Here is a 15,201-nt window from a genome sequence, read left to right as displayed (position 1 = left end):
TTGCCATCACTTATCCTTCCAAATTTTGCCAGTCTACTGAACATCTTGCTGGCCTGAAGGCTTCCCTATTCTGGATAAGGGGTCCCAGCAAATGCCCAAACAGCACTGGATGGATTTAGGAGGCACGACGCCTATGTAATTGCCAGGATTGCTTCTCTCGTATTTTCTGGTCCGTTGGTAATGCGGAGGAGTATCTCTTTGTTTGACTGTTTATTAAAACCTAATGTTTGCAGGAACTCCATTATCAATACGATTAAATCTATACAACAGTTTCCTCAACTGCTGTATATTGGATATAATTTCTACAAGTATAAGGACCATTAAAAACTTCATACTCTTTTCTTAAACTACATTTATTGAGCAGATTCAGAAGTGCCTAAATTTCAACCTCTGTGTGAAGCTACATGCTGCTGCATGAAAGTTAATGATCAAGTTTCATTCTAACTCAAACAACACCAGTGTAAATTGTAGCTGATTAAAATGTTTTCCCATTCTCTACAGAAACTACTCGACCCAAACAGACTACAACTGCATCAACCACCAAATACATACCTGGTAAGTGACAGTGGTTTGATGCTTTGCCCGAGAATCCTCTCCACAAGTTCCTCCGTATGGTCCATTATGCTGAAAATTATAGAGCAGTTGTGCTCCTGACATTGATCTTTTATTGGAATTTGATTTGCATCAGAAGTTGATGATAGTTGATTGATTGATTAGTTGCTGTTTAACTGTCACATTATGTTCCTCATATTTGCCCTAAATCGATGAGGCACCATAGAGAAATATTGTTACAAAATAACATACTTTTATTTATCAGAAATAATTGACACATATTGCCAACACTGAGGATGTTTGACGAACTCAAAGGAGGAGAGAAGATCATGTGAGCAGTCTGTCTCATTCTAACATGCAGGTCCAGCTGTTAAACCCTACCTAGCTATTCCTCATTGTCTTCAACCCTGATACATTGTTCTGCAATTCTGAAATCCACTTTAACACTAATTGTCAGACACTGATTCTGACTAAATACAAAACTACTCTGGCTGTGAGTGTTTTTAGATAAGGTTCACAAATGTATTACCTCATCAAAACAATAGAGCAGAAAGGACACTTTACAAGGCAATGGACTCAACAGGTTAACAATGAAATACCAATTCACTATTGGCTGGGTGTGCTGCCTCGACGGAAATTCTTCTTTGGTTGTCTCTCAACACAGTATGGTACTGAAAAGTGAGCCTTCTTAAGGTGCCTTAACTCTTTGCAAATCACCACCAGAGCCTCACCAATGACATTCCTGCACTTTGATTGATCCAGGCAGTGCATGATTGAATTTGGATTGACAAGGTGATACATGGTCAGCTCCTGATATCCATTCTTCCAGGTTAGGAAACATGATTAGCTCAGTCTCTCAGATTTTGCTTATTTAGTCTGTATTTCTAATCAAGTCAGACAATTATCTTACTGAGTATATTGTTGATTTGATCAGTTGCTTTTAATTTGTTTTTTGGAGGTGTCCTACTGGATATGTTTTATTGTCGCTGTTATGTTTGCAATTGCTGTTTTATTTTTAAAAATTCGATTGCAAATTATAACTTTAACCAAAGCAATATCAAATTAATACAAAGAAGCACATAGTGGGCAATACTTATAAATCTGTACAAACTATGTGCAGCTTGTGTAGATCGAAATCCTCAGTATTTACAAGTTATTAAAAATTGTTTAAATATATTCAGTTGGTATATTCACGAGTCAGAAAAGTCAAAAAGGATTGCACAGTTCTTAACGTTTATACAAAGAGTATCCTTAGGTTATTTCATCCTGTGCTACAACTACATTAAATTTCTAACTTATCAGTTGTTGTTTTGATGCCTACTAGAGAATTGTATAGGTTCATTTGTAGATTTTAACTTTCCTTCACCATGTCATCTCCACTGGAAGGCAATAGAACATTATCCCCTATGATTTTTAGGATGACGTGTAAAAGGTAAATCAGTCACACAGTCAAATTCGGTGCTGGGTTGATATTCTATGCACCATTGTGGTGAAACTATGCAATTAGAATGTGATAAATTATCTGTGATCTATCTGAAAATGCATTAAATTAAGAATAGCTATGCCATCTTCAACTCTCCCAGTCTAGGGGTCTTCTGCATGATAATCTGTCTCAAGAAAAGAACTAATTCATAGGTTGAGAGAGTTAGCATTGTAACCGCAATTCATGATGGACAGTAACAGCAGCATTGCATATGTTTCAGTGTGATGGTTCAGCTTCCTGTGATTGATAAATGACACTGAATAGTGACATCAACTCCGATTTGGAGGGTACTGTGAGGTGTCAATAATATTCTAGTCAACCAGTTCACCTCTGGAACAGTGGAACTTGAACTGGGGACTTCTAGTCCAGAGGCAGGGATGTTGTCTTTACACCATTGAAAATGGAAACCAATTTTATTGCAAATGATTGCTGTACAATTATTTTTAGACTTGGTGTTTTTCTGGAGAACTCCACTTAATATGGATCTAACCTGATATCAAGAGAATTAAAACCGATGTTGGCTGCAGTTCCAAAATCATTGCAATCAGATATACACGGCAGTTTCAAACAAGCTTGTATTTACCTACTGATTTTCTGAACACAAAGGCCAGTTCGCTGGTTTATTCTCTCTCTGCTGATATATTAGATTAAGTTAGAATAGGTTGTAATTTTACAAATTTTTAGAACATGCAGCAGAATTTTGTTAGGTTTTAATCAGAATGAAGGAGCCTCAGTGTACAGGTCAGCAGATTGACATGTTTTTCCTGCTCTACAGAAACAACAACAACAGCAACAAGCACAATGACTACAACTACACCTTTCAGTAAGTACATCCCTGGCAAGTGACAAACCTTTTATACCTTGCACCAAGTCTTTTTCTGAAGGTCAATGTTTTCAAACTTGTTTACGCTGAAGCGTAGGTAAGTAAAGGCAACATTTCCTTTCTAATTGCTCTGAAAATGTCTGTATCACTGTTCGGTATGTTATAACTCAGGGTAGCTTTTAGAGAATTGTACTCATGAGATTAATAGTTAGTGGAAAGGGCTAGCATACCAGGAATTTAGCATCAATTAGTGGGCAATTTGAATAGGCTGTGATCTTTCCGGAGTCTAGATTAGAGTGGTGCTGGAAAAGCCCAGCAGGTCAGGCAGCATCGGAGGAGCAGGAATTCCGATGTGATCTTTCCAACCTTGTGTTCTGGATTGTTGAAGCTGGTATGTATATTTCCATGGAAGAAGGCAACATTACAGCATATAGCCTTTGTAAATAATACATTTGTCAATTCTCAACATATTTTCCCTCAATGCCAACGCTGAGGGAGTAAAGTAATATCAGGGAATGAGAGAAAGAGATGTAGCCAATCTGTGTCACTCTAGTATAAACTACAAATTTCTGTCCAGATATTGCCACTTTTCTGAGGACTGTACAGGCACTAAGTTTTTATTTCTCCATCTGCTATCAGTTGATTTTATTGACTTCCGGACAGTGGGTTCCTCCTTGGAATATCCTTACTCCACCCCTGCCATAACTGACAGCTGAAAATTACCTGCCCAATCGTTGAAATGGTAGTGGAATACTACCATTGTAAACCAACCTGATGTTGGATTAATCATGAAGCAACAGCAGAGATAAAAACTTCGTGCTTATGGAATCAAAGACCTGAATGTAAAGATCATTAAACAATTGTATTATTTCACTGATGCAATAATGTATTGAGTAGACTGATGCAGAGGTGTCTAGATTTTTGCAGTCTTTCTGCTTGGCTACCTGCAACAGAAGGGTAAACCAGGTACAGACAAGCCTTAGTGTGTAGCATAGCTCGTTGAATTTTTTTTTGCCTTATAGAAACAACACCACAAATCCAGAAAACAACCTCAACTACACCTATCAGCAGCTACATACCTGGTAAATGACAGTCATTTCATAAATTACACCAAATCTGTCTCCACAAATGGATTATTTCGCTGAGTTGGTGACAAAATACTGCCATTTTCCTAACAAAGAGCTTTCCACATATTTGATTTGCAAATGTTTGTCTCACTTTTTCACTATATTGTGATTTTTGGGCAATTGTTATAAAATTGTGTTCCAAACACAGCACATAGCAAACTAAGATATAAGTTAGTAATTTGGCACTGGCTAAGGTAAAATCCTCCAACTGACTTTCATGATATGAGTGCATCCCTGTTGTTCAAAGCCAATAAAAAAAGCGGTCATTATACTATATTGTTACATCTTTAGATATCAAGTTTATTTGTCACATGTTCCACTAAGGAGAAGGATAGTCATACAGCACGGAAAACGACCATTCAAAGAACTCATCCATGCCAACCAGACATCCCAGTCTCATCTAGTCCCGTTTGCCAGCACTTGGCCCATATCCCTCTAAGCCTTTCCAATTCACGTATCCATCCAGATGCCTTTTAAATGTTGAAATTGTATCAGCTTCCACCACTTCCTCTGGCAGCTTATTCCATACATGCACCACCCTCTGCGTGAAAACATTACCCCTCAGGTCCTTTTAAATCTTTCCTGTCTCACCTTAAACCTATGCCCCCTAATTTTGGACTCCCCTATCCTGGCTATTCACCCTATCCATGCCCCACGTGATTATATAAACATCTATTTGGTCGTCCCTCAGCCTCTGATGTTCCAGGGGAAAGAAACCCAAACTATTAGGAGTTGAAAGGCCATGTCCCAGCAGTAGTGGACAACTGACCTTGATCAGATTGACAAATGGACTGAGGGAAGGATGTTGTGAAGCTTGAAATGGTTCAAGGATGTTGCCAGGGTTGGAGGATTTAAGCTATAAGGAGAGGATGAATAAGCTAGGGCTGTTTTCCCTGGAGCTGAGGGATGACCTTATCGAGGTTTATAAAATCATGAGGGGCATGGATATGTTAAATAGACAGGGTCTTTTCCCTGGGGTGGGGGAGTACAGGACTAGAGGGCATAGGTTTAGGGTGAGAGGGGTAAGAAATAAAAGGGACCTAACGAGCAGCTTTTTCACACAGAGGGTGATGTGTGTATGGAATGAGCTGCCAGAAGAAGTGGTGGAGGCTGGTACAATTACAGCATTTATAAAGGCATCTGGGTGGGTACATGATTAGGAAGGGTTTAGAGGGATATGTGTCAATGGTTGGCAAATGAATCAAGAACAGTTTCGGACATCTGGTCAGCATGGATGAGTTGGACCGAAGGGTACATCTCTATGTATCTACCTATCTATTCAGTCTCCCTGTAGCTCAAACCCTCTAGGCTCATCAACATCCTTGTAAACCTTTTCTGTACCCTCTCAAGTTTAGCAACATCTTTCCTATACAAGAGTGATAAGACTTGTTCATAATTTTCTAAAAGTGTCCTAACCAATGCTCTGTATACCCAGAATGTGACATCCCAACTCCTATACTACATGTTCGGATGAATAAAGGCAAGCACACCAAACATCTCTTTCACCGCCATGCCAACTTGCAACTCCACTTTCAAGGAGCTGTGTAGCTGCACCCCTCTATCTTTTTGTGCGGCAACCCTCCCCAGGGCTCGATCATTAACTGTGTACGTCCTGCCCTAAATTGCCTTATCAATATGCAACACCTTACGTTTATCTAAATTAAACTCCATCTGCCACTCCTCAGTCCATTTGTCAATCTGATCAAGGTCAGTTGTACTCTGAGATAATCTTCTTTACTGAACTGTGTAGCTGCACCTCGGGTGTACCATTCAGCCTTCATCGATCTTCTTTAAGACCTCTTCAAAAACTCAGTCAAGTGAGTAACCCATGATTTTCCACATACAAAGCCATGTTAACTATTTCCAATCAGTCCTTGTCTTTCCAAATGCACTTAAATTCTGTCTCTCAGAAACCCATCCAACAACTTACCCACCACTGACATAGATGGCCACGTTGGCCTTTAAGGGACCCTCTCCTTTTGCTAGTTACTCTGTTGACTTGAAGGCACTGACAGAATCTGTTTGGATATAAATATTGAGAGAAATCATACAGGCCATCATCTTATATTATGTAGATTGGATCAGTAAAACCTATCTATTATTTAGTTTCTGATTTTCAGATTCAGGATTCACCAATCACAGAGGAACCTAGATTATCTGAATAAGATGGGCGGACACTATTTTGTTCAGATAAATGATTATTTGGTTAATTGATTTCCTCTGGGGTTCGGAAATTTCTGTGAAGTCTGCTTCCTGTTCAGGAGACTAGGCAAAAGCACACGACACACGAGACCCTGCACCCCACCCCCCCCCCCCCCCCCCCCCCCCATCCACTCTCAGCCCCAATCCCACTCCCCCGTCCATGTCCACCCACCATCCGACCCATTGTACACCAATAGTAAGTCTGCTGCTACCTTTATGGAGTAAGTCTCCAAAAGCATATGCATGCACACACACACAACTTTTTGTCAGAACAGGTTCCACCTCTGCCCTGTCCAGGACAATGTTGGAGAGATCTGGGGAAGGGGAGGTTTAGGGTACATGCCTGTATCGAACACCAGGGAAACTGTGGGGAGAGACAGAGAGAGGGGGCAAGAGGTCAGTCATTTAGGTATGGTACCCGGACTGCTGAGGACTGTTCTCGGCAGCATTTCAGTGAGCTGAGTTCGTTTTTAATCATTGTACCTGTCAACGAAAGATTCGATCAGGGTTGAAACAGCTCTTTGATGTAATGTTTCTATCAGGACCTTGAGATCCCCTTTGGATAATCAGATATTTGGATAATCGAGGTTCCTCTGTACTTTTTGATAACTGTTAGAAAATCAAGTTTGTTGGGCAATGAATTCTACTGAGTTTTTCACTTCCTTCCACTCCATGTATACACAACTGAGAGTCAATTTGTGATCTTTAAAATGAGTGGACTATGAATAAGAAAAAGGAAATAGTGCCAGAGCAATCATGTAGTGAAACATTTGGCTGAATTGCCATTGTTTACAGTGAAATTGTGTAAAACTGGAAGATGATCAATTATCACACAAGACTTCATGAAAATGCCATCAAACCTGGAATAGCCCATTTCAGGTTAGCATTGGGGTTTCTTATATTTTAAACCAATATGGTGAACACACCCAAACATTTCAGATAAATGAGTGCAATAAAGTCTTGGGGAACATGACCCTGGTATAATTTCCAGGATAGATGCCCAAATACTTTCAGAAGCAGTGTTTATCTGGTCTGTCGGAACCACTACAGACCTATCCATTTTAAAGGAGTTTTCTCTGATTATTGGAAACTCAGATTTGAAACTTGTGTTTTACAAGTATGCATGACAATTCTAAAAACTCTCATTTTTTTTAAACAGTGGACTGAACATATGGATCACTAAATAGTTGTAATCTCAGTTCGTCAAGTTGACTGCTGGAGTAGGCTAAGATAGGAGTGAATGGATGCAATTGTCAGAGTTTTTTATGCACTTTGTTAGACACAGCAGAAAAGTAACTTGATAAACCTGCTACATTTGAACTTTAGTGTGCAGCGCATTTGATTGAAATATTTTTCTACTCCGTAGAAACGACACCACTGATTGCGACAACAACTTCAACTACAACTCCCACCAGTTCTGTACCTGGTAAGTGGGAGGTGTTATATACTTTGCAGGAGGTGTATCTCCACAAGTGGGTTGTGTATAGTGAACTGTTACTCTATAGGTAACACAATATGGCCTTCATATTTCTACATGAATTTTCCTTTCTAGCTATTTACTTTTGAAAATGTTTGTATCACTAGTCATTAGATTGTAACTGAGAACTAGGTGGGTTTTTATTAACCTGTACCCATGAGGTGCAGTTAGGGATGTGTGTGTTAAGCATGGGATCAGCATTTAATAGCTACTCCAGTGTTAGGCCATGTATTTAATAGTCTCACTTTTCCTGACTAACTTTTCTTACAGTTTAATTTAATTGTAACTCTCTGAAGTCTCGGATTTTAATGCAGACTTTTGGAGGGTTCCAGATGTAGAGAAATTGTCCAAGGGAGAATCCAATTTCCTGAGCAATTCCTTTGGAGTCTGCTATGATGATGATTCTGCAGTCTTTCCATGTGTAGTTCTATTGGAATAACAACTGTTAGGCCATTAGAAAATCCGGGCCAAAGAGTTTGCAACAACAAAAAACAAAATTGCTGGAAAAAGTCAGCAGGTTGGACAGCATCTGTGGAGAGAAATCAGTTAATGCTTTGGGTTCATTGACCCTCCCTCAGAACCCCTGTCCACAGATGTTGCCAAACCTGCTGAGTTTTTCCAGTAACTTCTGTTTTTGTTTCTGATTTCCGCCATCTGCATTTCTCTCATTTTTCTGAGGAGTTTGTAGATGGATTTAGATCAGTTAATTGAGTGGGAATAATCTTGAGGATAGATTGGACATGCTAGGCTTGTTTCCACTAGAATTTAGAAAGATAAGAGATGATTTGATTGAACTCTATAAGACCCTGAATAATCTTCATAATGTGGACATGGAAAAAATGTTTTCCCATATCAGAACTAAAGGACTCTGGTTTATAATTATGGCTCTTCCTTTAGGACAGAATCCTTACAGTGCAGAAAGAGGCCATTTTGTCCATCGGGTCTGCATTAACCTCTGAAAAGCATCCCACCCAGACTTACCCCATGGCTAAACCACCTAACCTTCACATCCCTGGACACTACAGACAATTTAGCATGGCCAATTCACCTAACCTGCACATCTTTGAACTGAGAGGGGAAACCGGGCACCCAGAGGAAACCCATTTAGGCCTGAGAACCGCATGCAAACTTCACACAGTCACCCAAAGGTGGAATTGAACCTGGGTCCCTGTCACTGTGAGATAGCAGTGCTTATCACTGAGCCAACATGCCATCCACGCCTACAGAGATGAAGAGAATGTCTTTTCTCTGAGGGTTGTGTGACAGTGGAATTTTCTACCTCAGAAAGAAGTGGGGTCTTTGAATATTGAATATTTCTAATGTTAGGCAAGGAAATCAAAGATTATTGTGGATAGATGAGAATGTGGAACTCGGAAGAGATCAGCCAGGATTTTATAGAACGGCAGAGGAGTCACAAAGGGCTGAATGGTCCACTTCAGTTCCTATCATGTGTTCATATTAGCTGATGTGTGTATCAGCCTGGCTGGTCATTTAATTTCTATGCCTTGTGTTTAGTAATAGCACATGGCACATATCAGAGTATGATTGTGCAGGTTCCTGTCATAAATACTTGAACACTCACTGACTCATATACTTAGATATAATCATAATGTAGGATCCTGCTAGCGATGTTTCAAGTCCTCACTCAACTTTGCACCACACGGAATATTCCTGCACAGCCTGTATATTCCAATTAAATTCAGAGGTTACGTTGATTATGACATTGGTATAATTTCTGCCAGATATTTTCACTGAAACTGTTTATTTGGACAGGCAATGTCAAATAGATCAATATATTAGAAGCTGTTCTCACTATTTATTAAAAATGAATATTTGTGAGATTTGCATGACCTCTTGCAAAAACCAGTGTGACAGTTGTAGCATTTTGAGGAATACTTGAAGATTTGATGCACTGCACACAGGTGTTATTGTTTCTATTGTCTCTCTCTACTAAAATAATTCCAACTCGAGTAAGATAGAAACAAATTGATTTTTGCAGTGATGGTGTTTGTCTCCATGCAGCTGGAAGGCATGTTTTTACACAAGACACACGTGAGTTTGAGTCTGTAAAGTAACAGGTTGAAATGTTTTCTTGCTCTATAGAAACTATACCACCGATACAGACAACTACAACTACATCTACCACCAGCTCCGCACCTGGTAAGTGACAGCCAAGCCTACAGAGTCAGAGGCTTCGCTCCTCTACAGGTTTCCCCTAGTGCTGGCTATCAAAGTAGCTGAGGAACCATTGCAAGGAATTTCGCTCATTAAACATGCACCTAGTACGTGACCACAAGGGAAATATTCTGCAGGTTTGTGCATGATATCCTGAGAATAATGACTTCTACATCTTAAGATATTCCCAGGAGCCACGGTTCTTCACCCGCAGCACTGAAACCGAATGGGCGATATTTGGTAACACAGTAGCTTATCTCATTAAATAGGAAATCTCAGCCATTCTCACCACATATTTCTATCTGTTCACCCTCCGTTCCTACCAGAAAGGACTGAGCTCCTGGTAGAGTGTGTCGGTGTCTCATTGGCCCCTCACTGTGGTGCTGGATGCTTGATTCCAGAAGAAAGGCTGATAATCTGCAGTTTAGCACAGATCTCTGGCAACGCCTGACTAGCTTGCTGGAGTTGACTCTCCATGAGAGTCCCTGGTCTCCCAATGCAAGAGGCTATGTGTGCACTAAATATTAAGATTTCAGCATTCATGGAGCAGGTACAGGCATGCCTGCATTGTCTTTAATTGTCAGTTGTGTGCTGTATCTCATCTATCTGCTAGCTTTTTGTGCTTCCTTACTAATGGCTCCAGAGTCTTGTCTTTAGCCTGGCATTCAGGCTTTCCCACTCCTCCTGAGTGTTGAATTCCTGGGCTGACACAGTGTACAATATCTGCTCTGTTACTATTGGTTGGTCCTGAACCAAGTGATCCAAATACTTGAGATGTGTGCAGTCTCAACAACCTCACTGCATCCCTCTGTCATGACCCCCATACCACCCTCCCTCACCTGAAGCCTGGGTTACCTGCTGCTGCTAGAACTCTGATGCCAGAAGCTGGCACCACATGGCTGGTGCTGCTTGCAAGAACTACCTCTGAGAGGCCAGCAGCTCTCGGGAACTTGATTTTCAAAGGGTCATAGAATTCCTACAGTGTGGAAGCAGACCATTCAGCCCATCGAAGCCCACCTCTGAAGAGCATCCTACCCAGAACCACCCCGACCCACCCCATCCCTGTAGCCCTGCATTTCCTGTGGCTAATCCACCTGCCCTGCACATCTTTGGACTGTGGGAGGAAATCGAGCACCCGGAGGAAACTCACACTGACACAGGGAGATTGTGCAAACTTCGCACAGACAATCGCCCAAGTCCATCGGTTCTCCTTTATTAACTTTGCTCATAAACACCGTTAAGTTTGTCAAATACTATTCTCAATTCACAAATCCATGCTGAGAATGCCCAATCAGATCAATATCATTCAGGTCTCTATCTATGCCCGCCTTTAGAATGCCCAATCGGGTCATTATCTATCTCTAGGTTTCTATATCTGCCCACCTTTAGAATACATTCTAAAACTTTTATCAGAGAAATGATAATGAATTATAAGTCATTAAATAGTGTGGTCTCTTTTGACAAAATAATTTTGTTGAGCAGACTGAGATCAAAGAGAATTATTTCACTTTTGCAATTCTTTAATATGGCGACATGCAACAGGAAAGAAACGTTTTAGATTTGATTCTGTTGAGCCTCAGGGTGCAGTGTAACAGGTTGAAATGTTTTCTCTAATCCATAGAAACAACAACACCATCAGAGAGACTGACTACAAGGACATCTACCACCAGCTACATACCTGGTAAGGGACAATGGTTATATAGTGAGGACCAAGCTGTTCTCGATAAGAGTTTAACTTTCTAAGTCTGTGAACATTTATTAAGATGACAATAAGGCAAACATTTTATTTTTCATTCTAAATGTCTTTGTATTTCCACACATTTAGATGGCATATTTGGATAATGCTTTAGATATTGTATTTCTTCTTGTTTCTCATTAACTGGTTGTGGGTGTTACTGGCTAGATCAGCATTTATTGCCCATCCCAAACTGCCCTCAGGAAGGTGCTGCTGAGCTATATTTCTGAACAGCTCCATGAGTTGTAGGTACAGACACAGGACTGTAACAGGCAGTGAATTCCAGGAGTTTGATAAAGGAATGCATTTTTCTGCAACAGTTACAAGATGACTTTATGTATAATTTGCACAATCAGTAATTATTTACATCATGTATAGATTTGCATTATTTTCTTTGATACTATTTACCATCTCTCAGCTTTGGACTAGTTATGTAGACGTACAAACTTGTAAAACTGCCACATAAATAGAATAAGGAGATAAGATTACATTTTTAAACATCAATGTAAGTACATGGGGTGCACATGAACGTGGGTATAAATGAATTTATATGAGAAGATGTGGACTTTGCATTTCTACTGCTGAAATTGTTTTGTTCACTTATGTAGTTTCATGACCAGTTTATTCAAATTTTTGCCATCCCTAATCCCTCCAAATTTTGTCACTCTACTGAACTCCTAATTGACCTGAAGGTTTCCTTGTCCTGGGTGAGGATCCCAGTAAATGTCCAATCAGCATTGGATTGCTTTTTAGGTATGGTTCCTGTAGAATGGATGGGATTGGTGCAGTGGTATTTTCAGATCCATTGCTTATCTGGAAAAGTTGAGGTCAACCTGAATGAGTACCTCATTCAGAAATCCTACAGTTAATTTACAACTAATATTTGCAGGAACTCCATTATTAATATGGTTACGGTTATATGACAATGAGAGCAATTGTTACATATAGGACATCATTTGCACCAGTATAAGGAGCATTAATAACGACATGCTCTCCTCTTCGACTACTTTTACTGAGCAGATTAAGAACGATACATGCTGCATGAAAGTTAATGTTATCCTGACTCCAAGAGCCTCAGTGTACATTGTAGCTGATTGAAATGTTTTCATATTCTCAATAGAAACTACTCTCCCAATACGGACGACAACTGAATCAACCACCATCTACATCCCCGGTAAGTAACAGTGGTTTGCCACTCTGTCCTTGAACTGTCTCGACATGTAGATTATTTAATACCTCTCTGTGGCCTGCCATTGAGTAGGTTTGTACTCATACGTACTCTTTTCTAATGATATACTGAAATATTGCTTGTAGCTTTGGTCATTATGCTGTACCTTTTCAGGCAATATTTGTCTTGAAGTAGTGCTCCTGACGTAGGTTTTTGTTAGAAGTGAAATGTGAGTCAGAAGTTGGTGATAATTGATTTACGAGTTGCTGTCACACAATGTTCCTCATGATGGAACTCCATCTGTGCATCACCATTTGAGAAAAGCATATCATAATAGTGTTATATAATAACATCTACTTGGTTGTCATAAATAATTGTCACATATTACCAAAACTGGTGATCTATCACAATAGGATGAGAGAAGGTCATGAGGACAGTCAGTCTCACTCGGTCATGCCGGCCCAACTGTAAAACGCTTTGTATTTATTCTTCACTGACCTGAACCTTTGTTCCACTCTCTCTTTGGCAACAATGTCTTTTCGGAGGAGATCAAAACTGCAGACACTGTTCCAGATGCAGTCGAACCAGGCTGCTACACAACTGAAGCAAGATTTCACTTCAGCTGTGTTCAAATCCTGTTGTGATTAACACTGACATTCCATAACAGCAGGCTGTCCCTGCATGTTAGTCTCCAGTGATATATTGACAAGGACACTGCATTCCTATCAGGATCTGCACTTTACAACCCCTCTCCTTGAAAGTAATACATTGCACGTTTGTTTCTCGTCACAAATTAGATAATTTCACGTTTCAAAGTTATATTCCATTTGCCATGTTCTTGCCTATTCAATAAGCCTGTCCAAATCCTCCTGAAAGCTCATTATATCTTTGCCACAGCACACATTCTCACTTAGCTTTGCAGTACCTGCTAATTTGCTAATATTATATTTGGTTCCCACCTGCATATCATTGTTGCGTATTGTGAACAACTGGAGTCTACTTACTGACCCTTGCAGTAACCCATTACTCAGAGCCCGTGAGGGTGATCCATATATTCCTACTCTCTGCTTTCTCTCTGTTAGCTAGTTACTAATCAATGGCAGCAGATTATTTGACTCCATGTGCTTGAACAGCTATAACCAGCCTCACTTAGGGAAACATTTTGATAGTGTATGCGAATGTTTTGAAGGATAAGTCCATCGGTTCTCCTTTATCAAATTTATTCATAACATGCTCAAAGACACTGTCAAGTTTGTCAAATACTATTCTCAATTCACAAATCCATGCTGAGATTGCCCAATCAGATCAATATCAATCAGGTCTCTATCTACGCCCGCCTTTAGACTGCCCAATCGGATCATTATCTATCTCTAGGTTTCTATATCTGCCCACCTTTAGAATGCATTGTAAAACTTTCCCTACTACTGATGTAAGGTTGACAGGTCTGCCTGTCTCTATTTGTCTCTCTCTTGCTTCTTAAATAATGGGGTGACATTTGCTCCTGTCAGATCTGCAGGAATCATTCAAAAGCCTATGAGTCTTGAATGCATTGAATGTCCGTGTCACACCTCCTTCTACACTCTGGGATGTGGAGCATCAGGTTGTGGGGATTTATTAACTTGCAGCCACTTTTATTTCTCCAGTAAAGCATCTGACTGATGCATATTTCCTTCAAATCCTCATTGTCCCATAACTCTTATCTTTCCGCAAGAAAACATTTTATGACAAAAGCAAAATGCTGCTGGTATTGAATGAAATAACTCCACCCGGGCCAGTATCCCATCACATTTACACATGGAGAGTTCTTGCCACTGATCCAGCTCTGAATGAACAGGAGTTCTGTCACTCCTGTCTATATCTGTCAGCCAGGGCTCTCTGATAGGGCTGTTAATCTGATCCAATCAGGGAACTCAGATTCTATGAATTCCACCTGTCTAACCTCATTCCAATCACTACCGTGGCGATGGAAAATAAAAATGGATCTGGCAGCAGTTCTGGGGAGAGAGAGAGAGAGAGAGTGCGAGTCAATGTTTTAAATTCATTGCCTCTTCTTCAGAAACAGTTCTTTGCTTTCGTAGGCTATATAATGTTAGTTATCAAACATACTTGGCACACTTTGGTAACACAGAGATTATAGATTGAAAATGCTAAGGGCTGAGAGATGTTCATGAAGCTGAACCATTACTCTCCATCAGACACATCATTGGGACATTGTATCGGACTAATACTCACTGATCAGAGTCTGGGGACAAGGCTTGTTAGCTTTTCTCATTTCATGGATCTCTAGGAAATGTTATCTGGCGGTCATTGTTGCTATGGAATTTAATTTCCCTCAATTCCCCCATCCCCTCATGTAGGCAGCTGAAGACCACTGCCTTGATCTTTGAAATGTTGGCTATAATTCATGGTAATGCTGGAGATCTCTCCTGATATCCCCCGTTGCCCCTTTGCAGCAATGG

At 40.2% G+C, this 15,201-nt stretch overlaps 1 protein-coding gene across 9 annotated transcripts in view; it reads left to right on the top strand.

The window, feature by feature from the left end:
- The window catches only part of LOC140466665 (mucin-5AC-like), a 161,935-nt gene that overhangs the window by 105,220 nt on the left and 41,514 nt on the right, over nucleotides 1-15,201 (top strand). For 5 of the 9 annotated variants that reach the window (XM_072562103.1, XM_072562100.1, XM_072562102.1 and 2 more), the window contains 7 exons: nucleotides 502-555; nucleotides 2,811-2,858; nucleotides 3,881-3,940; nucleotides 7,554-7,613; nucleotides 9,768-9,824; nucleotides 11,461-11,520; nucleotides 12,695-12,748. In XM_072562103.1, coding sequence (XP_072418204.1) covers nucleotides 502-555; nucleotides 2,811-2,858; nucleotides 3,881-3,940; nucleotides 7,554-7,613; nucleotides 9,768-9,824; nucleotides 11,461-11,520; nucleotides 12,695-12,748 — 393 coding nt within the window. The remainder of the gene's footprint in view (nucleotides 1-501; nucleotides 556-2,810; nucleotides 2,859-3,880; nucleotides 3,941-7,553; nucleotides 7,614-9,767; nucleotides 9,825-11,460; nucleotides 11,521-12,694; nucleotides 12,749-15,201) is intronic. The other 4 variants (XM_072562101.1, XM_072562104.1, XM_072562099.1 and 1 more) reach the window with 4 other exon arrangements.

This window comes from Chiloscyllium punctatum, chromosome 44 (assembly GCF_047496795.1).
Source record: "Chiloscyllium punctatum isolate Juve2018m chromosome 44, sChiPun1.3, whole genome shotgun sequence".
Taxonomy (NCBI): Eukaryota; Metazoa; Chordata; class Chondrichthyes; order Orectolobiformes; family Hemiscylliidae; genus Chiloscyllium; species Chiloscyllium punctatum.
Note: the sequence above shows the minus strand (reverse complement) of the source record. Positions and strands in the feature narration are given on the sequence as shown.